Genomic DNA, 25,467 nt, shown 5'->3' with positions numbered 1-25,467 from the left:
CAAGAACCATGACCCTGGGATAGCATCCGCCGAGGCAGTAACCACTTGGGCATAAGATGTCGGCAAAGCGTGGAGGGGGGGCACTTGAAGAACCAGCCCAAAGGCGGACCCGATGGCCTCTAGCATAGGCCAATATGCGCAAGGAAGACCTGGGAATCTGAGAGTAATTGGGAAACGGTTCCGGTCTTCCTCAACAGGGTCAAAATAGCTAGAGTAGGGAAGAAAAAAAACCTTCCTCGGGCCCAATGGCAAAGGGCTGCCCTTCAAAACCTCTGAGGCTGCGTCCTCGGAATCAAAATCCACCTGAAAGAAACCTCTTCCAAGCAACCTGACATCTCGAAAGTGTGGAGCGAGGTCAGAAGGCAGAGCCCCGAGGACCCAATCCCGAGCCTGGAGATGGGATGGGTGAGATCCAAAGATTCTGGCAATGAGGGTCGTTTTGGAGACTTTCTCGATTTCGGCGAAGAGGACCGCGAGGTCATCTTTGGAAAAAACAATGGTTCGCCCGGCGTTGGGAGAATGATTAGCCATGAAGCTAATCGAAAAAGAAGGCCGACTTGAACCCGGATGAGGAGCAATCCGAACCAAGGGGAAGAGGCAGGCAAGGAGGCGAAAGAAAGGGAGGGAGGGTGTGAGAGGAAAAAAAAAAAACGGGAAGCTGGACACAGGTGAAGGGAAGAGCTGTGCAGAGGGATGAGGCGGAGGAATGAAGGGGAGGAAGAGGCAGGGGCGACCAGCGGAGGAGGAATGAAGGGAGGCGAAGGAGATGTTCGCTGCACAAAGGGATGAGGTGGAGGAATGAAGGCGGGCAGAGGCAGGGGCGAAAGGACAGATGGGAGGCGGAGGAAGGAATGGGCGATGCAGGCACAGAGGCGGAGAAGGACAGATGGGAGGCGGAGGAAGGAAGGGGCGACACAGGCTCAGAGGCGACACAGGCAGGGTTCGGGGAGCTTACACGGTCATAAAACCAATATCCTCACTTGCACTGGTAGAAAAAAAAATACATCTCTTTCATTTCTCACTTTTGATCTTTATTAGATAGAACCTGAGATGCTCCCAACTAGGATAATTAGTACCATGCTTACTTTTTTATGTTTGGACTTAGTAACATGCCATGATGCCTGGCAATACACGTCAAATGCCAGGATACCACTGCTCTTCCCCTCTCAAAATGATGCATGTATGTGACCTGCGTTATGGAGATCCTGAGTGCATGTAACATGTGCTTCCAAGATGTAATGCAGGAGAACCATTTGCCATTATATAATGAGGTATATACGGAGGAGCATGCTACCCTACACTATAAAGCATACTATGGAACTCCAGAAAAGTTCCTTTGCTTTCTCATGAAGGTTTTTACTCCTCTTTTTCTGTTGCATCATTGGAATTAGGGTGAGATGACTTGTAACAGATTTGTAAAAGTCTAAGCTCACCACCAGACATGGTTTATGAATACGTGTCTTGTCTAATACGGAATTAACTACAAAAGGGATTTAGGCCGCAGTCAAAGTTATTTTAGTATGCAGAAGAAATATATCTTGGCTTCTTACAGTCTAGCGCAAGGGTGTGGTAGGACTGTTCAAGTCTCCATATGTAGGATCTAGAGGTGTCCTCTAAGGTGAGCTACAGGCACTGGCTTTCTGTCTTAAGAGCAAGTTTTGTATAGATAATGCTCCATTTTTCTCAAGGCTTTGAACACCATTGTGAATGCACTTGTTTTCACAACAGCACGTACATTGGCAGGTTGAAAGTTTCTGAGTGGTGTTTAGAATCCTATGGGGCACTTAAATTAGAGGAAGAGATGTAAAATAGACCCTGTTTATGGCATCCACACATGTTACCACAGCTACACTGTAATAAGAGGATGAAGAAGAGAGAACACAACAATCACATTAAGAACACTTTGGAGACAAATAATCACCCCTTTGCAAAATCAAGGTAGCTTGTAGGTGTCACATAGTTATGTCGCCTAAGTTGTGCCAGCATTGTTGCAGACATGTCAGCTACAGATTTGTGGATGGTGACAAATAATCTGCAGACTTTGGCTTTTGCATCTGAAGTGCCCAAGGTTTTCTCATCTGCCATCAGTTTGACAGCTACTTCATAAAGAGCATCTTCAGGCCAATCCAAGAACCTGAGCACACAATAACCTTAGCAGGATAAGAAACCACTTATGTTCAGATTTTGACTTTTTTAGAGGTCTCAGGATTTTATGTTTTACAATGTACAAACCATACAAATCACATAAATATGCAGGAAACTACACCAGTCTATTGTAGAACAATTCACGAGGCCAGGAAACATCTGCAGTCTTCTGTGGAATGACTCTTGCACAGGGCTAAGACATAAAACCACATGTAAATTTTCGCGTGCTTTTTCCAAGAAAAAAGAATACAGTTCATCGTCTGTCTCTCCTGCATTTGCCTTTTTGGCTGCTGCTCTACACTGGTCAAAGATAGCTTGAAGGTCATCCTTTGTGAAAAGATTTGGTACCTGTTTCCGAATACAAGAGGATCAATAACTTCGGGTGAATCTTTACAGAAAAATCTATTAAACCTTTACAGAAATATAGATATAGTTTCTATCATGAGGATTAAAATTTCAAGAAACTCCTTTACTGAAAGATCAATGATGGAATAGCTAGTGGGTGATTAGCCCAGTGATAGATGAGGCATGCAAGACTACAGAATTTAAATCAAGGGGACATTTAATGGGCAACTTGGTATGGGAATAATGCACAACAAACATGGTATAGTTGGTCAAAACTATGATAATAACATATGCAAATTGTCATTCTGGGGGTTAGTGGGAGCAGCAGGCCAGACAGCTCATAGTTGGATGACTCTTGTAAGTCAAGATTTCTTTCACTTCCATCTTTTTTTTTTCCCAAAGAGTATGTGCTCATGCTCCCAATTCCTAAGGTCTGCTAAAGATCCAGATTTGGTTGTAGGAAGAAGTTTTTGTTGTAGGAGTTTCAGGTTTTAAGAACCAAAAAAACCCGATTATTTTGGCCACGGTGAATAACGTGAAGATTAAGCTTCAAGAGGATTTTATAATCAAAATTGGTAATGGGCATTGTGTTTTTCCCCCTTTCGACATTGATCAGTGCCTGCTGCAGCAAAGACCAGTTGAGAATTTCTGAAAGTTGAACTTTTGGAACCCGATGCCTAGTGGCACCAACGCTCAATACTTTCCATAACTTCTTGGTATTGCACTTAGAGCTGCAAAGAGGCAGAAGATTTCTCACCTTGTACCAACAATGAGTAGAGGGTATTTCTAGGCATCCATAACACAACTTGTCCTGTTTGGATCATATCTAATTTATGAAAGAAACCCTGCATACTTGCAGGGTTTCTCTTCATATGCAAAAGAGGCATGACCTACCTGTAGGCAGCTTAGGAGTCTTATTGCCTTAGAAAAATAAGCCAATGAAACCACCTTGAATCCCTCACCCAAAAATTGGTGGTTGTGTTTGCATCCAAAGACTTTGAGACTTGCGAAGCAAATAAGGGACAAGTCAACTTCTCAAGGGAGCTATAGATTCTTTTAAATAATACTGTTCTAATATGAACCTTACACTTATTTGAAATAAAGATGAGTCACCTATAAGGACATGCATGGATTGCAAGAAAAGATACAAGACTTAAATTTACACACGAGGGTATGATAACCATGGTAGAGATATTAACCAATTGGAGGCAGTCGCATGCATGAACTCCACAAGGAGACAAAAAGCTCATGAAAGTGTTAGGAAGAGATCCTGATATTACCTCCCCTGTACTTAGGATATTGTTTATGTCTTCAAGGAACGTTTCAACTACAATCTGTGTGTCATCAAAGAGAAAAATAATTGGAGGTCTATTATCTCCAAGCCCTGCTTGCTGATACAATGTTTTAAGATCATCACGGAACTGGCTTGAACCATAATTTTTGGTGACATTGACTACAAAAACCTGTGCATAACATCAAAAAATTGCAAATATCAAAAGACTGCACACACTTTTTTAGTGAAACCATTGATTTTTTTAAATTTTTTTTCAGAAAGGAGAATTCTATTAAGTATGAAAAAATTTTACAAACTGAAGATTTCACACCAAGAAAGGTGGAGATCTCAACCAATCAGGAGCCCTGTGTTGCCAATAGGGTCCTGAATGAGAGGACGTGAAAAAGATACCAATGTCCCACTCTCTCATAAACTGGCCGCGCTTCCTCTCCGCAGCCCTCGAAGATCCCTAGATTCTGGCCCAGGTAGCCATGATGGTGTGAATAATATCACTCCAAATCCTGCAAAGACACTGAGAAACAAGAACGGAAGTACCCTCAATAGCCTCCGTGCATCTAGCCTTCCAGATATTCCAGGCTCAGATGCTAGCAATAATCTCCCAAGAACTGTCTAACCTCTGTGCCGGAGGGACAAAGTGTGAAAGTGGCAAATCCTGAAGACAACACTGCCGAGCAACTCCTTGCCTAACCATAATGGCCAAGCTCCTGTCAGTCCCCTCGAATCTCAGTTGTGGCCCAGACTATGTCAACCAAATGATAGAACCAAAAGAAATGATAGCATCCCTCTTAATCCTACCAAAGAGGTGTGCAATCGCAGACCAAACCCTCTGTGCTTCCCTGCATTCCCATAAACAATGGTAAACTGACTCCGAAACTCCTGCACATCTAGGGCATGCTCGGCAAGCACCAGTAACTGACCTCCACTGATTGGTGGCCAGACCACCATGAAGAGAAACCCAGATAAAGGAGGAAATCTGTGGCTTTCTATAAGAATTCCACAATCTCCGCCAAAAAACCCTCTGAATGTCAGTCGAAATGCCGTAAGATTCCCAATGGGGTCTAAGAGTAGGGACACTCTGAATGTGTCCCAAGATAAGATGTCTGGCATTCCGTACCGTATAACTGAGAAAAGGCATGCTTTTCAAGGGGTTACAAGCATCCTTCTACACCCACTCACCGGGTCCCATTGCAAATGTCTGATAGGGCAGCCACCATACAACCAAAGGCTAACACTCTCTATGATCATCCCTGGGGGGGGGGGGGGGGGGTGTCAACAAAGACGTGCTTCCCTAACCTGCCAACAACTCTGACAAGACAAATTTGGGGGCCCTCAATAAGGTCCTGCACGTTACATCTCTCCAACTACAATCCATCCTGTACAGAAAAAAAACCGGTACATCATCCTCCCTAGGCAAGGGGAGACCCATAACTTGAAGAGGAACACCTGTCCCAGAAAAAACCCCAAACCAAGAATGATGACGGTCTTCCAACAAAGATCCAGTAATCCAGTGGTTGGGAATGGCTGCGTCAATCTGTGCAATCCTCCGACTAGATCTGTGAGCCTTTCAACAAATGCTGCGTGAGATCCAATCTCTGTACCTCAGTGAGGCTCTGAAACTTCTTCCAAGCCAACACTGTGGGGCAAAGCGTCTCCCAGCCAGCCCAAAGAATATGCATAGCTGCCCCAAGAGGTCTACCATGCACATCTAAGATCAAATCATTCCACAGAATGGGCTGCCGGTTAACTTCCTCCGCTGAACGTGGGGGGATGTGTACCAAAAAACTCCTCAGGCAGTCCCATGCATGTAGGAGGGACCTAACCAGGGGGGATGAAGGGGAGCGGTGAACTACATCCGAAAAAAAAGAGCGTGAGCTGAGAGTCCAGTCACCTCCGCGAACAGGGACACACTTCATGATCTGCTGCATGAGAAAGTCCTTCCACGGCTCAGAGCCTGGAAGAAAGCCCCTAACAACCAGCTTACACAGCAAAGCCTTACATTGCACCTCAAGGTCAATGATATTCAATCCTCCTTCCTCCTTAGGCTTGATAATGGTTTCCCAAGCAACTCTAGCCCTGGTGTGTGCATTTCCATTAAGCCCTGACCAAAGAAAGTTCCGAATAAGGTGAGGAAGCTGTCCAATGCAGCCCTTATGAAAGATCCAGCACGAAGCGATAAACCAAGTCGTGGCTACTAGCAAAACTTGGTTAACCACCAAAGCTCTAGAGGCCAAGTCGAGCTTCCTCCTACTCCAGTGATGAAGTTTGCTTTTAATGCTTAAGAGCATTGGAGCAAACTGTTGTGCAGGGGAGATGTCAACACCCAACTGACAACCAAGGTATCTACCAGAGCATCCTCTCTCAATCCAAGTAAAACCAATATCTCTACCCCAATCTGCAAGAGAAGAATCACTGATCCAAAAACCAACTGACTTATGCCAATTGATAGTAGCTCCTGCTGCCAAACAAAAGGCCTCCAAGGCTGTCCGGAAAGCACATAAACAAGCATGTGAAGCCTTAAGGAACAATGCCGTGTCATCTGCTAACTCAGAGTCCAATAACTCTTCCACCGTACATAAAGGCAGCCAGAGACCCACAACACTAGGGGCAGCCCGAAGAAACCTGCTCATAGCCTCAGCTACAATGAGGTACAGTAAAGGGGCGAGGGGACAGCCTTGCCTCACTGAACGGGAAATCTGAAAACGCTCACCATGCCCCCCACAGGCTAAAACAGTGCTATGAGCCTCTCGATGGGAGGCGATTAGAGGAGGGGAGGCAAAATGGGCGGGCAAAGGCAAGGAGGGGAGGCGGAGGAGGAAAGGGGGTGAAGCAGCAGGCAGCGATGGAGGAAGAGGGGCGCAGCGAAGGAGGAATGAGGGGCGCAGCGAGGACGAAGGAAGCTATAGGAAGGAAACGAGGAAGAAGGAGGGGGCAGTGAGGAAGGAAGGAAGCGAAGGCAAAGAGGATCAGAGGCGGAAGGGAACGAATCAGGCAGTGATGGAGGAAGAGGGGCGCAACGAAGGAGGAAAGAGGGGTGCAACGAAGGAGGAAGGAAGCGATTCAGGGTTCGGGGAGCTTGCGTCGTGATCCACTTCACAAATTGGAAACCACTGATTTTAATTAACTTAATGTAGAACCGCTACCACCCAGAGTGGATGGAAGCTAGAAACAGTGGGAAAACAGCAGCAAAGGCATATACAAAAGACCGCGCGCGCGCACACATTTTTTTTTTTGGGTGTGAAAACCATTGTTTCATTATTAATGCAATGTACATTCATAGCTGCCCCAACATGGAGCAGCTACTATGGGAAAACTAGAAACAGTGATAAAACACGTCCAATTGGGCCGTGGAAAGGTCTCCACTGGAGCTGGGAGAATTTGAAAAAGGCGAAGACATCCACCGAAGTGTGCCCAAACAACTGAGTGTTGCAGGCATGGTATAAACTCCATAAGGCCCAATAACGGCACCACGAAAAAAAGAGAGAATAATCGGGGGTAGAGGGATATCTACCAAACATCCAAAAGTGCCTGCCAAAGGCTAGGCTGGAAACAGGACATGGAGAAGAATTGTCAAACGTGCCAGGAAATCTGGAGCGGCAGGACAAGCCCAGAGAGGATGCAGGACTGTCTCGCGTGGATGCGAAGATAGGGCAAACTGAGGAGGCAATACGTCGGGTAGCTAGTAGGACACGCACTGGGAGGGTCCCCACTAGACATCGCCACAGAAAGACCCGTTGCTTGAGGGGAAGCTTAGTTTCCATATATGATGAAGACATGTTTTCCACCACCCAAGCGGCCTAACCCCCGATGAAACGTCCAATCAAGTAGTGGAAAAGGAGAGAACAGGCGAGGCACCAACTGGAAAGGTTGTAGCAGCTCAGCGATAGCATGCCATATAGGCCGGTGATGCACCCCCAGATGAAACCGTGTTTCGGCCTGTGGAAAAGAGAGTGTGCAACCACTATCATCCACTACATCATCCACCAGAGAAATGCCCAAGCGATGCAGAAAATAAGTCTTACAAGGTTGAAAAAGTGCCAAAGGGGAATCAAAGACCTGACTCCAGTGTAGACTTTGTTGACAAAGCGAGTTGCGTGGATCCGTAGGGCGGCGAGACCAAGATAAATGTGCCAAAAGCTGCTGCCAATCGGCAAGCAAATGGGTAGAAAAAGGACAGGCAAGAATGCGGCCTTGAAAATGCCCGAAAATAACATTTGGGATAGATGGTGTCCAGTGCCCAAATGCTGCTGTCCTGAGAGAGGCAAACAAGCAAGAAAGCATGAGTGTCCAGGGTTGACGTTGTTCCAAGAAAGTAGGCAAGAGCATGGCCTTGCGAGCAAGCACATGAACATGTATGTTGAGGATGTTCGAGCCCCCATGCATCTTTGGCATGCAAACATAACTGCATTTGAGAAGACACACCACCTTACGGTCAATTTTGGTACGCCAAGACATTCTATCGGTCTGGACATAAACTGTTGAATGTTCGAAGAGGACCAAGGAATGAGTGACAGATGAAATTCCACATAAGCCATAATGATGGACTGGACAATCCGAAGGCGACGAACATGAAGTGGCCAAGTGGAAAGTTTCCAGTAGTCCAGCTTATGGTAAAGCTTTCGAAGCGCCCACTCTCTTCTGTGCCAAGGAAATGTGCCAACCAATGGGGTATCCCAAATGCCGCACCACATGATCAGGAGGGAGCAAGAGGCTCGGCCACAAGAAACGATGCTAGTCACGCTCATGCAAAGCCAAGAGTTTTGATTTTGCAAAGTTAACTTTTAACCCTACCGCCAAACCATACAGATCAAGGGCTTGCATAAGCTACTGAAGATCTGACTGAGAATTGCGCAAGAAGAAAAAGGAGTCATTAGCATAAGCTTGGCTAACAAAAGGCATCCTCCCAGGAATAGCAATGCCATGCAAGCGCAGCTGTCAACTCCTCATCAGTAAATGGCATCTCTTACAATTTTGCCTCATCCGCGGAGAGAATAGGATGCACTTGGCGTAAGAACACATCACGTGCTGCAAATTCATCTGAGGTGAAGGGTCCAGGAGCAGCAAACAAATCAGCAAAATACTGTTGGACAACACCATCAAGTTGCTGCTTATTGTCAGTCCAAGTCCCATCATGCCGTTGCACCCTATGAAGGGAATGCATACATTGGGAAGTGTGGAGGTGAGCATCTCATATCCTGCAATGCTTTATGAGACAGGAGCGGACTTGCCATTTGTGGAGTTTACATTTATCATTGTCAGCCAAGCAATGATGTGCGGATTGAAGGCAGGATTGCTCAGCAGCAGAAAAGGCACGTTGCTGGCCAAGATCTGTAAGCTACTGTAGTTGAGACTTAGCATTGGCCATCCGAGTTTGTAAGTCTCCCATGTAGCATTTGCCATAGTCTCGGATAACATCTTGCATGCCCATGGAAAAAGGATCCCATGCCCAGTCGGCATTGATAGAAACATGCAAAACAAGGCGATCAATGAGTCCATGTACCATGAACAGGAAGGACTGATGCTTGAGATAACTATTATTAACCAGCAAGAGCCTCTCGCAAGGCAGTGTCACATCCTGCAGTGGGAGACCAAAATGCAACGTCATAAAGACCGGGAAATGATCCGACAAGCGCATCGAGAAATCCACGCTCATTGCGCAGGTAAAAGCATCAAACTGCACTGCATTCAACATGTACCATCGGTCCAATCGAGCCCACTAGCTAGTGAGAGCATTGTGATGGAAAGTATAGCCAGTGCAGCCCGGCATAAGATGCAGCCATAAATCACAAGCGTGCAAGGAATCAAGCGTATGACCCCGAGAGTGACGTTCCCTTAAGAGCGTATGAGACCGATGCGTACTATTGTCCCCCGGATCAGGTGCATTATTCCCACAAAAAAAGAAAAGCATGTCCCATCCAAGGGTAGGCTGTCAAACGGTGCCATATTTCAGCTCGCGTAGCAGAAGTTTGTGAGGCTTAAACCGAAGCAAACTCATAAATCTCCCCATTAAGCATACATTGAACGACAAGGAAACGGCCCTGCGAATGATGGTACGCAACATGTGGCTGCAACTCATGATGTACAATAACGCCTGAGAAAGTAGAAGAACTAGCATAGAAAATCCGAAACCTAGCAAAATATCCTTCACGGCTCGTGAAGGAGTGTTGATTGTGCTCCTGCAAACACACTATATGCGGCTTACTGTATTAATGTAGTCCCACACTAGCCTCCATTTATTTACATGGCAGAGGCCCTGAACATTGTATGTAAGAAAACGACTGAAAGTCAAAGTTCGGCTGGAGAGGTGAGCTTGCGCTGTTGTTTCCTGCCCAACCTGTCCCACTACTGCCCCCGCCTGCCCCTCTGCTACCCCTGCCTGCCCCACAGCAGCCCCCGCCTACCCACTTGCTGCCCCTGCCTGCCCCACTGCTGCCCCAGCTGCTCCTGCTCATTTGCTCCCGCCTCTGCCCCCCTTCTTCTGCACCTGCCTTTGTTGCTCCCGCATTCTGCTTCCGCCTTGCTGCACCCGCCTATTCCTCCCCTGTTTCCCTTTTATTTTAGCAGCATTTTATTTGGATTCAAGTTGGCCGCCCACACTTTCTCGATTGGCTTTATGGCTTCTTGTGTCGTAGAGCCAATCTTTCGTCACCCCCACTAGTTGGGAGAATCATCAATTTTTCACAAGACGAGCTCACCTCTCTTCAGCACGACATTGACCTTGAGGTCCAGACCACCCTTGTTGCGAGAGTTTATGGTTCCCACCCCTCTCGTTCGCAGGCCCGTGAATGGCTTCAACTCTCCCTTCAGAGCTGATTGTGCACTTCCAAGATACTCATTTGCTTGGTCGAGGCTTCTTCCAGGTGGACTTTCATTCTTCAGAAGCTACTTCTAAGGTTTTGGCTGGCAGCCCCTTCCCTCTTGGTCCTAGGAAGATTTTCTTTTTTTAGCACCAGGTGGGCTTTGATCCAATGGCGGAGGATCAACGCCTTACCCCGGTCTCACTGTGGTTCCCTACTCTTCCTTGGTCCTATTGGAAGCTTTTAGCTTCCATAGGGGCATCCTTTGGCCAAGTTCTAGAGGTACCAGTCCTTCCGAGCTCTCCCGCCTTAGCTTCCGCGACTGTTACTGCCACTCTTGATGGTGTACCCCGGGTCCTTGTGCTTGTTCATGATCCATCGATTACTGACGATCATATTATGCTTCAGAGACTTGACGGATCTCATTTCCGCCAGAGGATGGAGATTGCAGGCAGACCTGACCAGTGTCGGATTTTGTCGTCGACAGGGTCACATTGCTAGAGATTGTCCCAGATCGAGGGGCCATGCTAGGAGGCGGCGTGGTCCTATCCATCAGATGCTTTCTGTAGTTGCCGAGACTCCAAATGCTCCTTTGCCATAGCAGACCACACAGCGTTGGGTGTGGTTAGGGATGGCAGGCACCCTCGGACCCCCGTACCTGCCCCTTCACCCACACCCCTTGTGGAGCACCCTAACCCTTATGCAGCTCTTGCCTGACAAGATGTTGATCGTTCTTTGGAGGATGAGGCTTTGCAGGCACATGATCTGGATCCTTCATAGGAGGATGCTGCATTACAGTTACAGGATGATTGTACCCTTGAGGATGATGTTGCGCATTCGCATTGTCATGGTGAGGACTAGCCTTGGCTTTTCCCCGGAGTGGGAGAGAGAGGTAAGGTTCACATCGTCAGATTTTCCCTCCCTTACCTATGCGAGACGTACTTCCGCCTCTAAAGGGGGTCCTTCGTCGACCACGAGATCTGGTCGTTCCTACTCTGAGTCCTTATAAGGATTATCTCTTGGAACATTCAAGGTCTTGGGGGTTTGATCTTGCCTTGCATCATTGGACATGGTGTCATTTTGCCTGCGAGAGCGCAGTGGATCCTTCTTATGCAGGGTACTACACGCATTGGTATTCTCAACCTCTATGCTCCTAACCATAGAGGTGAGAGGATTGCCTTCTGGCCTCTTGCCGACCATTGGATTATTGGTGGGGATTTTAACATGGTTGAGATGCCAATGGATAAAAGAGGTGGACATGAGGGCTTGGTGCATCCTCTTGAAAGAGCGTCTTGGGAGAGGTTTATACTCTCCATTCATGGCAGAGATTGTTGGCATGAGGATGACATTTCGAGGAGACCATCCACTCTTCTTTATTCATGGTCTAACAGGAGAAGGGATGCAGGATGTATTTATGCATGGTTAGACAGATTTAATGTGGATGATTGGGTGCTTGACAGAGGGGGAGATACTTTTATTGCTACAGGCACCTCTAAATCGGATCATTGCCCAGTGGTTTTATGTATTAGAGATCTGAATTGCCATGGATGAGCACCCCATGTACGCATCCTTGACCCCATGTACGCATCCTTGATCATTTGTTTTCAGATGCAGAGCTATCACGCCGTATGCTTGATATTTGGAGATCTCATGATTTCTCACAGGCCTCTCAAAGCCTAGCCTCTGCTCTTTGTGATATTAGTGGCTTTAATCACACATGTGCCCTGTCTAAGAGGCAAGAGGCCTTGGATTTAAAAAGGGATATTAGACGTAGATTGGCTGCCTTACAGAAAGAGCACGAGAAAACTCCTCATGCTCAATGGGTTGCAGATTCTTTATGTATTGTTAGGGCAGAACTTCATCACTCTCTTGAGCAACGCGCGGAGTACCGTTTCCATGCCCAGGAATCCTTTTGGATACAGATGGGTGGCAGATGCAACAAACATTTCTTTGCTACTCACAGCCCATCTCATGCATGCCAAAGATAGTGTCAGGCAGTTGCAGGATTCACATGGCACTCTTCACTCAGATCCTCTTATGGTTAGACAGATTGCCACTGATTTCTATTGCCAGCTTCTTAGTGCTGAGCCGCACTCTGATTTGAGACATAGGGCACAGAGTAAGGTTTGGAATGCATTGCCACATTTGATCACTGAGGAGATGCGTGCCGCTTTGGATGCCCCTTTTTCTATGCAGGAGTTCACTCATGCTCTTCATGCCATACCTTATGGTAAGCGTCCAGGGGAGGATGGCCTCTCCCCTGTTTTTTTCATTACTTTTTGGCATGAGATTGGGGCTGAGATCACATTAGCTCTCCAGGAGATGTGGGACACAGGTTCTATGCCTTCTTCTCTCACTGAGGGGCTTATTTATCTTATTCCTAAGAGTGGGGATAAGACATTGATTGGCCAGTGTGGAGACCTATCACTTTACTTGGGACTGCATATAAGATTCTTGCTAAGGCAGTGAGCATCAAATTGCAGCCAATTTTGCAAGATGTCATTCATGATACTCAGAATGGATTCGTACACGGCAGGAGCATCTTTGATAACATTTTCTCGTTTTGGGAGGCTGTCGAATGAGCTAAAGTGAGCAATCAGCCCTTAGCCATTTTGCTCTTGGCTTTGGTGGCTAATCAGGTATTGCTTGCCTCAGCTTGGTTTATTGCCTCTTGTTGGTGCTTCTCTTGTGCGTGCATTGGTTATTTGCGAAGATTGATCCGCAATTTTCTTTGGTTGGGTTTGGATGGCACCTCAGACACTCATGCCAGGGTAGCTTGGCTCACAGTTATTCAGCCCAAATGAGAGGGGGGCTTGAATATTATTGATCCGGATGTTTAGTGCAGGGCGTTGCTCTGCAAACTTGTGGTCAGAGGTTTCCTACCAAGCACTGAGCCTTGGAAGGATTTTTTCTTTTCTCAGATTTCTGGATGTACACCGAGGGTCGGGAGAGACTGGATGCCCAGCACACGATTTTTGTTCACAGAGGCTTATATCAGGGCACCATCTTCCCCTCTTATTGCAGCCATTGTCAAAGCATGGAAAGCATGAGATCTTTTTTGCAACAAAGGCTTCCTAGGTCTTTGGATGAGGCTGACCGACAACCTATTATGTGGAACGAGCTCATCAGGGATGAGGCCGGTCGGCCACTTGGTGCATCTCATTATATGCAATGGTCAGGATGGGAGAGATGTGCATACACAATTCTTTTTTTTTTTCTTCTTCAGAAAGAGACTTCTATTAAGTATGAAAAAGACATACAACAATCACAGCTATAAGCCAGAAAAGAATAGAATCATCCCAATATGTAAGGTGATTTCAAGCACTGAGGAGCATCATGATGCCATGAAAGACCTGTGGTATTAGAGGAAAAGAAGATGCCATGGTCCCATTCCCGCATAAATATCACGCTCTTTGCCTGTGCAAAATGAGAGGGCCCTTGAATAGGAGCCCAAGTAGCCATAAGAGTATGGATGATATCACCCCATATAGTACCAATGCACTGAGGCCCAAAAATCTGGACACCCTCAATAGCCTCCGTGCATCTAGCTCTCCAGATCTACCATGCTGTAATACTGGAAACAATCTCCCAACTGGTGTCAATCCTTTGTCTGGGGGTGTATAATCAGAGAGGGACATCTTGCAATAAACCATGCTGGGCAATACCTCTACGAATGAAAATAGCAGAATCTATCTATACCCACTGCCCTCATAAAAAAGCTACGGACTGGGAGAGCTAAGCAACTGCCCCCCAAGTCACATGCATGGCTTGGCCACTCAATTTGCCCATAAGTTGGGCTACAGAACCCTAAATCTGCTGGTGCAGTGTTGCATCCCCATAAACAATGTTGTACAGTCTTAGAATCTGCCAAAAACACCTAGGGCAGGAAGGTGCTGCACCGAAAACCGATCTCCACTGATTGGTGGGGAGACCACCATGTAAGAATAACCAAAAGAAACGAGAGATCTTGCTCCTTCTGTATGAGTGCCAAAGTCTATGCCAATATCTGCGCTATATCATTGGAGAAATATCATAGCTGCATGCAAAGTTCTTGCTTGGAAGACCTTTAAGAGTATTCAGGAGGATCGGAGAGCTGCATGCATTCAGCATCTTAGGGGCTCTCGCACTCGTATTGCTCAGATTGATGTAGCTATCCCGCATGAGTGGCTCTTTGGAACCTTTCATTGGAGACTATCATCCGAGTTGGCTGGGAGTTTTTTCGAGGATAGGCATACCTCTGCAGGTCATTGCTCTCCCAAGTCAGGAGGTTACAAATTGCATCATTTACTCTATCATGCCTGGAGGGAGATTGAGGAGATGTAGTATGGAGTAGATCATCCTAGATACTAGGCTTAGTCCAGTGAAGATTGTTGGTCGTTTGGGGAAGCATTGGTTCATTGACCCTTCTCCTTAGATAGTGACTCATGGCTCTTGGTGCTTATGTTTATATGGTCCTATCATATATCTTCAGTGGGATCTAGGAGAGTGGGAGTGGATTGATGCCTTCGATCCTTGCAGTGGTCAGGATGGGAGAGATGTGTATACACAGTTCTTGCTTGGAAGACCTTTAAGAGTCTTCCGGAGGATCGGAGAGCTGCATCCATTCAGCATCTTAGGGGCTCTCGCATTCGTATTGATTATATTGATGCAGCTATTCTGCATGAGTGGCTTTCTGGGACCTTTCACGGAGACTATCATCCGAGTTGGCTGGGTGTTTTTTCGAGGATAGGCATACCTCTGCAGGTCATTGCTCTCCCGAGCCAGGAGGCTACAGATTGCATCATTTACTCTATCATGCTTGGAGGGATATTGAGGAGATGTAGTATGAAGGAGATCCTCCCAGATACTTGCTTAGTCTTTTGTGGACGATGTTGTGGAGTACTTTTATTCTTCCTTGGCCTTGGAGTGTTGCGCTGAGGAAGAGGCTTTGATAATCGAGGCACCCAAATCGGATTGGCACCTTCGTAGTAGCCCTGAGCTACAAGTGGATGAAGTGGAAGGTTTGGGGCCCTCCTTTATATTGGTTGGCGCTAATGTTGCGGGAGTGAGACTCATGGGTGTTTTGGACGATGAGGCTTGGGTCTCTTACGGATTGATGGCTGCTGATGTTGAGGCTTTTGTGCTTGCACCTTTCTCCTTTGGTGAGGTTGGTTGATGAGGTGTTGTCAGGGTTAAGGCTTTTCCTTTGAGTTCCTGTTTAGAGGTAGATGGTTGTGCTTGGGGAACGAGGTTATAGCATTTGACTTTGTTGGTGAGGATGGAGTTGAAGGGGGTAGATGCTTTATCGGAGTCGGTCATTGATGTAGATGGTAGGTCATTGTGTAGAGGGGCTTCCGAGGAAGAGGCTTGTAACTTTTTGCGTTCAGCATCATAGAAATCCATTAGGGTTGGATCCTCTTCCTAGCAATATGGTATTGTCAACTTTGTGTTGTTGACCATCATGATGACCTTATCGCTAGCAAAGCACAGTGGTGATTTGGCAGTAATAGTCCATTTATGCCCCAAGATCAAATCTGCTTCCAACACATACTCACCGCAAAAAACTCGCAAGTAAGGGGGTTAGTTTCAATATACATTGTATATTCAAAGTACCCTAAACTTGGCATGTTCAAGTCTTGTGTGAATGGAATTCTATCAGGATGAGCCGTGACTGTTGGTTAACCTAACAAATTCCATAACTCGAGGGTCATGAGATTATGCTTTTGTTGTGGATAAAGCTATGCTTGGATTGTGGTGATTCTATTGGAAAGTTCTAATCCAACCATAATTCTTGGGATATTCTGAGTAAGATATGTTGGAAGTTCCAGCTACTCCAAGGTCTCTCCCTCTCGTAATAGCAATTGCACAATGACTGTTTACATGGATTCATCAATTGAATACAAGTCACGTACCCAAGTTCCACCAAGGATGACATCATACTCAAGGGAATCTAGGGTAACATGGAATCTAGATTCCACATTTCCACACCGATTGTTTGAGTAGCATAGCTAAAGCATCCTAGAACTTCAATGTTTTGTCCATTGAAACCTCTTGCAAGACCATTGTCTTTAGAGATGATTTTAGGTTGTCCTAATGACACCCAAGCATCTATTATCATGATGTTATGACTAGCTCGAGGGCTTATCAATGTGCGTTTGCGCTTAACATCATTTCCCATAGGAAAATCTAACCATACCCTAATAGAATCTTTAAGAGGAACCATGGATACTTCATGTAGCATACATTGAAAGACTAGGATCATGTGAAACAACAGGACGGGGCCTTTTCTTTAAACCTGAGTTTAGTGAGTTTAGCAATCCTTGAAAACAACATACATGAAAGTGAAAATAGATGTAATAGAGTCGACACCAGATGGGGTCTCGAATGACCCCCTGAAAGTGCGCCCCCCTCCCCCCCCCCTCCCGCGCGCGCGCGCTGTCGTGACGTGGACGGTGTCGCTGGGAAAGTACGAGACTTCTAGCTGTGAGAGTAAGTACCAAACTCCACAAGGAAACTCACACACAAAATTCTCCAAGGAGCTTAGGACATATCCATTTTTAATGACATATACACGTGTCATTTCACCTCAATACATCCTTGAATTCATCCTGATGATTGCACAAAAATTGTGTACCAAGTGCTTGTCCCTTTCCAAGCTTAGATTCACTGGCTCCTCTTTCCAAATCCCTCAAACCAATCACATGTAGGCATAACATAACCTTCAAATATTTCCAACGTACATGTGTCCATTTACATTCCATACATCCAGTGTCATCAATTCCATCATCTCATGATGTTCTTTATCACCTGAAAACCTGCCTTTAAATTCCAACAACTCACAAACAAAAGACGATATATGGCATAACTATAACATGCTCACATGATTTTAAGAAATTCCATGACTTGCATTCCAGAACCACTTAGGTAGAAACAAATCAAATTTACCAGAATCCTTGCTGCATTTTTGATGCTTTGATTCCACGTATTTTGATGCATTATTTTCACAACTCCTCGTACCAAGTCTTTCTTGATTTACAAAACCTTTAAAGGTTTATGCACTTTACGATTTTTCAAATCGTGGGTAGGTAGGATAGTGAAATAAAATAAATTAAATCAACACTTATCTGGAAGTGGTAAGGCGGATTTCCTTTGATTTTTTTATTAACTCCATACGGCGGCTCGGTGCAGGCCGCGAAGGGCAGAAAACATGTATTTATCGAAAATCCCATCACTGGATAACACACATTTAGCTCTTTAATTCTAACTCCTACATGCCATAAACAGCAACGGCCTCCTCAATTTTATTCACTCTGGTTAGTTGGCGGACTGGTTCTCTCCTTTTTTCTGCAGACTCCCTTCTGATATGCGCTCCCCTCCCACACTCTGGTTTTTTCTTCTTTCCCCGCAAGGAATTCGGCGCCCATCACCTTTTGCAGCTATCTTCACGCATTTCTCCTCTTCGAAAATACTCACGCGCCACCTTTCCTTTTTTATTGCTTTCGATTATTTCTCCTTTTTATGCCACGCAAGCTTCCCTCTTAATATCTCTTATTATAATCTACATTCAGTAAGGTATGTGATGCTCCTAACATTGGCATCAAGGCAAGCTTTCCAATACAAGGTTAATCATCCAATTGTGTCTCCCACATCCGATTAAGACTTCGGCACTCTAATGCTCCATTGGATCTCCATTGCTCTTGATGCCTCCATGGTTTATAGTGTCATCATATCGACCATGTAATTTGTAGAATCCCCAATTGTTCACTCAAATATATCTCCATGTCTTCGTGAATGCATTCCCTTGTGCATTGGCATGCCCTCATGTTTGCACTCCCATAAGAGGTATCCACTGACTCGGCCCATCGATACCATAAAGAAGCTACTACACATTATGCACATGGGAAGCCATTAACATCATTAACATATTCCTTTGGCGAGCCACTCATACCATCGTTTACATAGCCATGCAGACCATATATATAACTGAATGTTTCCAACTTACCCATGAGGTCTGAGTAACAGCAGAACCATCACCACCACACTCACATACAAAAGCTTCGAGACCTGACTCAGCCTCAGCTCATCTTATTGAACCTCATCTACAATATGAACATATGTACATGGCATCATATAATGACTCGTCATGGCACTTAACCCCATGCATCTGGATTTGCATTTGATGGCCTCACATGCATGGTTTCACACCATAGACGTGCCATGGCACGACATCCACCCCCTCTAAACCTGCACATCCTCTGGTATGTGCCAAATCATTATCAAGATCCACATATATCTGGATGTCGTCCTCATCTTCAGCATTATTAGGAAAATCATCCTCTTCCTCTTCAGCCATATCCATGTTATCATTATCAAGCCTCTCATCCTGAGTTCCTTGTGAATCAAAAGGATCATTGTCAAGCCTTCTTTTAAACATCTTGATCCTTTTGCCTGCTACAAGATTCTTTATCTCTGTTCCATCAAGCTCACACAGAGTATATGTGGCATTTCCATGCACATGCTTGACAATGTCAGGGCCAAACCATCTTTTTGCAAACTTCCTTTGAACAGTGAACTGGTTGTCAAGACTACTATCATACATTAGGACCCAATCACCTTCTTCAATAGGTTTTGGCCAGAGTCTGTGTCTTCTATCAAATCTTTCTTTATTTTTCAACCTTGCATCTTTCAAGCGAGCTTTAGCAAGCTCTACATCTTCAGGCCTCCTCTCCAACTGCCTTATTCGCAATGCAAGGAGGTCTTCCCTGCTCAATCCTTCCATCCAGGGCAATACATTCCAAGTTGGAACTACTTCTTCAACTGGCATTACTGGCTTCTGACCATACATTAATTCTGCAGGCATGTATCCTGTCACTGAGCTATGAGTTGTACGGTCAGCCCACAAAGCATATGGTAGCAGCCTTGGCCACTCTCGCATTCTTTGTCTGCATGCCTTAGCCAAAGCTTTAATGATTGGAGGATGTCCTCGCTCACTTTTACCATTGCCCTCAAGGTTGTAAGCACATGTTAGGGACAATTTAATGCCAATTCTAGAGAAGAATTCCCTTGCTTCTTCAACATCTAGCTCACCCCTATCAGCTGTTATTTTCCCAACACAACCATACCGACAAATCACATCTTCCAAGAGAAATTTGCATACTGTTTCCGTACTCTTTGTTCTAAGAGCACGCCCCTCTACCTGATTTGTCAAATCTTCTCTTGCAAGTGCTATGTACCGCATCTGCCAAATTCCAAAAAGCATTGTAATTAGATCCACTACCCATTTGTAGTGCATGGCAAGTGGGTAGGTTGGTTGCAATCCATCACGATGTCGCACATTTGAGTACATTTGACATACCATGCATGTTTCCACATATTGGGAAATATCCTTGTACATTCCTTTCCACCAATATTTTTCCTTTATTTTGGTAAAGGTGGCCCACACACTTCGATGTCCAGCCCAGAGACTCTCATGGAATTCTTTCACAAGCTTCCCTTGAGTCTCTTTATCACATATGACTCTCTGTAGCATAGCATTCCTCTGCTTAGGATGCTTCCAGAGGTACCCATCCTTTAGAAAATAACCATATGCTTTTCTGCGGATCCTCTTAAATTCTGAGTCAGACCAATTTTCCTTTCTTGTTAGAGTACTCAAATATTGGCCAATAAGCAACCAATCTCCTTCATACATTTCCTCAATAAAAGACTCAAGTGCATTTGATAGGCAAATATGGTCCCCTTTTGCATATGCTGTAGTGTAGAACTTTGTACCCACATCATCAATGTCACTAATCATCTCTTTTTCATCTTCATACCTGGCTCTTGATAGCATATCTGCAACTGGATTATCTTTTCCTGCAATATGCTCAAACTCAGGATTTAGTGACTTGATATAGGCAATCCACCTAAGCATAGCAATATCTGGAGTGGTACAGCTTGCTATCATCCCAAGAAGTGGCAAGCAATCAGTTTCCACAAGTACAGATGCCCCAATAAGATATTCTTTTTCACATTTTAGAGCAGTGACTATTCCCCATAACTCTCTCTTGATCTGTGGATACTTACGTTGTCGAAAGCTTAATACCTTTGCTCCAAATCTGATTACATACCTGTGATCATCCTCATCATCTTGCCCTACTGCCCATCCTATCCCAGTAGGACTAGTGTCAACTGTAACAATCACAGGCCTACCACACTCGTAATCTGCCTTCCTTAGAGTAGGTGATGATTGAAGCAGATATTTCAACTTCCGCATAGCTTTAGTATGTGCTACATTCCACAAAAATTTTTGATTTTTCCTCAAGAGTTGATAAAGAGGATCTGCTACATGCGCATAATGTGGGATCCAAATAACATAAAAGACACATGCGCCAAGAAATCTCCTCAGCTCTGTAACATTAATGCATATCTCTTTCATTCTTTGTATTGCATCTATCTTGGCTGGACAAGGTCGGCGTCCATTAGTACTACAAAGATGTCCCACTATTAGCACTTCACCAACCCCAAACACTGATTTCAGTCCAGACAAAGTAAGATTCACTTCTTCAAGCCTGGATAGAATCATATCACAATCCTTTATATGATTTGCCACAAACTTGCGGCACCCTTTTGAATCCAAATCCCCATCTTTGTCTTTCTCATCACAGCCTTTTATTGGCACATCATCCAGAAATGGTATAGTTATTTGTGGTATGAAGTCTCGTAAGACTTTATTTATTCCATTCATCATATGTGCCACTGAATTGGTGGCTCCCTGTGGTAAGGTACACATCCTTACTAATCCCAAAGGAGTTCTCATTGTGGTCAAGTCCCTGCTTTGTATATCCAGCTGGAACTGATCATATCCTGAATACAGATCACCCATAGAGTATATAGCTTTCCCTGCAAATGCTTCTGCAAACTCATCCACAATCGGACCTGCTCCCACATTCCTGATTGTGACTTTGTTTACAGGTTGCATATCTTGAATAAAGCGCAATGTCCCATTTTTCTTTGGCACAGTAAACCATCTGTTGGAATATGGAGCGCATGATGGCTCCAAAATTCCCATCCTGATCTTTTCTTTTAGTAATTCCATCAGCTTTGGCAAGAGAGCCTTTGGCACTGGAATTGGCCGCAGGTTCCAGGGCACATGTGGAACAGTAAAGATCACCATTGGTGCTGTTACACTTGGATCAACACAGCCTATCTCATGCGGCTGAAAAGCAAAGGCTTTCCCATGTTTCACAAGCATTTCCTCAAAGCATTTCTTTTCAACTGGCAACAGAAAATCCTTCTCACCAATCTTCAGCTCTTTTAGAGTTTCCTGTGTAAACTTTTGCCCAATTTTCTTCGGATCTCTAAGATTTGGTTGCATAGAAGCTTCATCTATTTTCTCCTTCCTTCCTGGTGGCAAAGGCAAGGCAACTGGTTTCACCTTCTTTACAACTGTTTTGTACTTTGTATCAACATGAGCATCCATCTCGCATTTCATGTTTTTACATTCCACCCCCTCAAATTCCTGGATTATATCATACATCTCCACAGATGACACCTCTATCATCTCATTTCCACCCTGTAAGCATGCTCTTCCCATATCAAAAAGCACATCCATAGTATCTACAAATGACACCTCATCAAGCACCCCTGAAATAAACTCATTCTTCTCCAAAAGACCACACTGCTCAAGACTTTTTTGTTCATTTTGTACATGTCTACGCATGCCATGCTTCAAATCCTTGCTTTTTACAAAGACCAGTGACCCATAGCTAGAGAATCCCTGAAAATTTGCTGAAAAGTTATTTACATTGATTGAGTCCTGCGAGAACTCATTTTCCCTTGTACCATTGGAATCCCGCTTTACAATGGCACCTGGCCAAAATCCCTCATCTCCCTGTAATTCATGAATTCTCTATTTATCTTTGGGAGTGACTGTGCTCGAAGAGACTCACGATTCTTTTCATGGTTAATGCAAACTGTCAAGAACTGAACAGCTTTCTTGCCATCTTTACTCCTTATTCTTGCATATGCCGAGCCATCGTCCAAAACTTTTGTTTCCATCCTCACAGCTGTAATGTAGGGTTGCCCAAGGATGAGGGGATACGATGACATCTCCTGAACAAAGAAGTTCTGATCATCTTTCACATCCCCTATAGTTACCCTTACATTTGGACATGCTGCATAGAGCTCTCCAGATGAGTTATTAGCTGCTTTAATCATCCACCCATGATCTACATCCATTGGCCACTTACATTTGTTGTAGAGATTTTTAGCCATAAGATTTATTTCAGACCCATGATCAATTAGAGCAACATATGGCTCTTCCAAATCACCTATCTTGACAAGGGTTTCAGTGGTTGCTCTTGCCCAATGGCTCCTGGAGTAATGACTCTTTGTAAGAACTTCTTTTTCATCATCCTCTTCCACAAAGCGCACTTGTCGTGCCCCATCAGCAGAGTGATTACATTCCACCACATTTTCTCTCTCTTCCTTTTTCTGTACCTGTACTCCATGAGTCTTGGAAGTGCTTGCCTCCCCTTGTGATGGAATAGATTCAATTATGGATTGCCTTTTCCTTCGTATAATATCAATTATCTCATCATGAAATTCTTTCTTTGCAATCCCCAAGACTTCCCCTAGTGTAAATTCCACCCTGCTGTTTAGAATCCTCTCTTCAAGCACCTTTTTGAGATCTGTTGGCAGCTTCAATATCAGATTGAAGCTTGTAGAGTGGACTTTTCCCTTTACCCTTCTCCTTCTCATGCTTCATTTTTGCTGGCACTTCTTCCATTGATACTTCCTGTGGAGGTCTGCTATGCGGTAGAGGCATATGTGATGGCCCAGGATCCTTCTTTTCACTTCCACGTGTAACTCTTTTTGATGGCCCTCCTTCCTCATTTTCCCTTTTACGCTTCTCCTCTACCTGTGCCTCATTATTTTGGCATTTAGCAATGTAGGCATGAACAGATAAAGAATCCACAGGCTCCTTCCAGCCAGTCTCAAGACGTATACAGTCACCTGCCTCATGCAAAGCTTGCTTAGACACCTTCTTTGACGCAATTAATTCCATTGTTGATGGCCAAAAGTCTTCATTCTCATCATCTTCATCATTCTCAGATCCCTGCTTTGATTGACCAGCCTTTAATCCATAGGTTGCTGCCTCAACCATAGAGATGGCATGACTAGCAGCCATATCCTCAACCAGCTTTTTCATCCCTCCTTTCCCAAAGTTTGTACTCAATGGAAGACCAGTCTCTGTAAGGTGGATTTTCCCATCTTTGAAAAACACAAGTTGATTTTTAAGGGCTTCTTTATAGCTAGCACAATCTTTCTTTGCATGTTCTGGGTCATCACACCATATGCATCTGTATGTAAACCCTTCTTTACTTTGAGGCCTTTGCATAGAAGCCTGCCCTAATGGTAGCCCCTCTTCTTCAATCCTGGACATCTTCAATTTTAAGTCCCGCATGCCCTTAATAAGTTCTTCCATCGGCCCTTCTACCTTTGGGATTGCAGCTGGTTTTGTTAGATTCTCAGGGGTAACAGCAGTTATAGGAGTTCCCGAGCTCATCACCATTTTATCCCTCCTTCGTTGCCGCTTTGCTAGCATGGTGACCGCATCCTCAACATCATTCCAATCACTCTTTAGTCCCTGCTCTGTATCCTTATCCTCAAGGAGAATTTCCAGTTTTTCTTGGAGATCTTTCCCAGCTGCTTGTAAGAAGAGCTCTGTTTTTTCTCTGTCCAAAGTTGTGCGCTCTATCCTTGACAGCTGGGCATAGCGCTTCTCAAACTCTCTTAGCAGCTCTGTAGCAGAAATTCCCATTTTAGGTTTTGTGACCCATTCCAAGAAAGTTCGTTTGGTCACTCGCTCAGAATCCTCCATGAAATATTCGTCCTTTAAAGCAAGCTTGAACTCCTCCCAATTTCTGCCGCCATGTGCTGTCTGCAATCCTCTTATGCGCTCTCTTATTTCAGGAACACATACCAGCTCAAAACTTCGAACCATATCCTCCTCAGTCACCCTGTTTAGCTCCATTTCCTTTATGTAATTGCGCAGGTACTTTGTGATATCCTTTCCATCAAATTGATCCACCTTTTTCACAATTCATTGTAGTGCTTTGGTCGTGGAAATTTGTCCTCTCTCAGCAGCTTGCTGCTGTTGCATGTACATAGTAAACATCTTAAACATCTGCATAACTCCGGGATCAAAATGAACCCTCTGACCCTCAGAATTCTCAGCCATAGCTTCCCTGTATATTCACCACACTCTCACCCCAGTAGTTTCACGTCGGGTTCACCAAAGAGCTGTCGTGACGTGGACGGTGTCGCTGGGAAAGTACGAGACTTCTAGCTGTGAGAGTAAGTACCAAACTCCACAAGGAAACTCACACACAAAATTCTCCAAGGAGCTTAGGACATATCCATTTTTAATGACATATACACGTGTCATTTCACCTCAATACATCCTTGAATTCATCCTGATGATTGCACAAAAATTATGTACCAAGTGCTTGTCCCTTTCCAAGCTTAGATTCACTGGCTCCTCTTTCCAAATCCCTCAAACCAATCACATGTAGGCATAACATAACCTTCAAATATTTCCAACATACATGTGTCCATTTACATTCCATACATCCAGTGTCATCAATTCCATCATCTCATGATGTTCTTTATCACCTGAAAACCTGCCTTTAAATTCCAACAACTCACAAACAAAAGACGATATATGGCATAACTATAACATGCTCACATGATTTTAAGAAATTCCATGACTTGCATTCCAGAACCACTTGGGTAGAAACAAATCAAATTTACCAGAATCCTTGCTGCATTTTTGATGCTTTGATTCCACGTATTTTGATGCATTATTTTCACAACTCCTCGTACCAAGTCTTTCTTGATTTACAAAACCTTTAAAGGTTTATGCACTTT

General features: G+C 44.8%; 1 protein-coding gene across 1 annotated transcript in view; it reads right to left on the bottom strand.

The window, feature by feature from the left end:
* The window catches only part of LOC147614793 (dynein-1-beta heavy chain, flagellar inner arm I1 complex-like), a 245,393-nt gene that overhangs the window by 5,732 nt on the left and 214,194 nt on the right, over positions 1-25,467 (bottom strand). The window contains exons 47-49 of the mRNA XM_086780141.1: positions 3,771-3,953; positions 2,267-2,493; positions 1,922-2,134 (exon numbers count right to left, since the gene is read on the bottom strand). Of these exons, the coding sequence (XP_086636267.1) occupies positions 1,922-2,134; positions 2,267-2,493; positions 3,771-3,953 (623 nt within the window). The remainder of the gene's footprint in view (positions 1-1,921; positions 2,135-2,266; positions 2,494-3,770; positions 3,954-25,467) is intronic.

Source organism: Cibotium barometz, chromosome 41, assembly GCF_041138505.1.
Source record: "Cibotium barometz isolate CiBa-2024 chromosome 41, ASM4113850v1, whole genome shotgun sequence".
NCBI classification, from domain to species: domain Eukaryota; kingdom Viridiplantae; phylum Streptophyta; class Polypodiopsida; order Cyatheales; family Cibotiaceae; genus Cibotium; species Cibotium barometz.
Note: the sequence above shows the minus strand (reverse complement) of the source record. Positions and strands in the feature narration are given on the sequence as shown.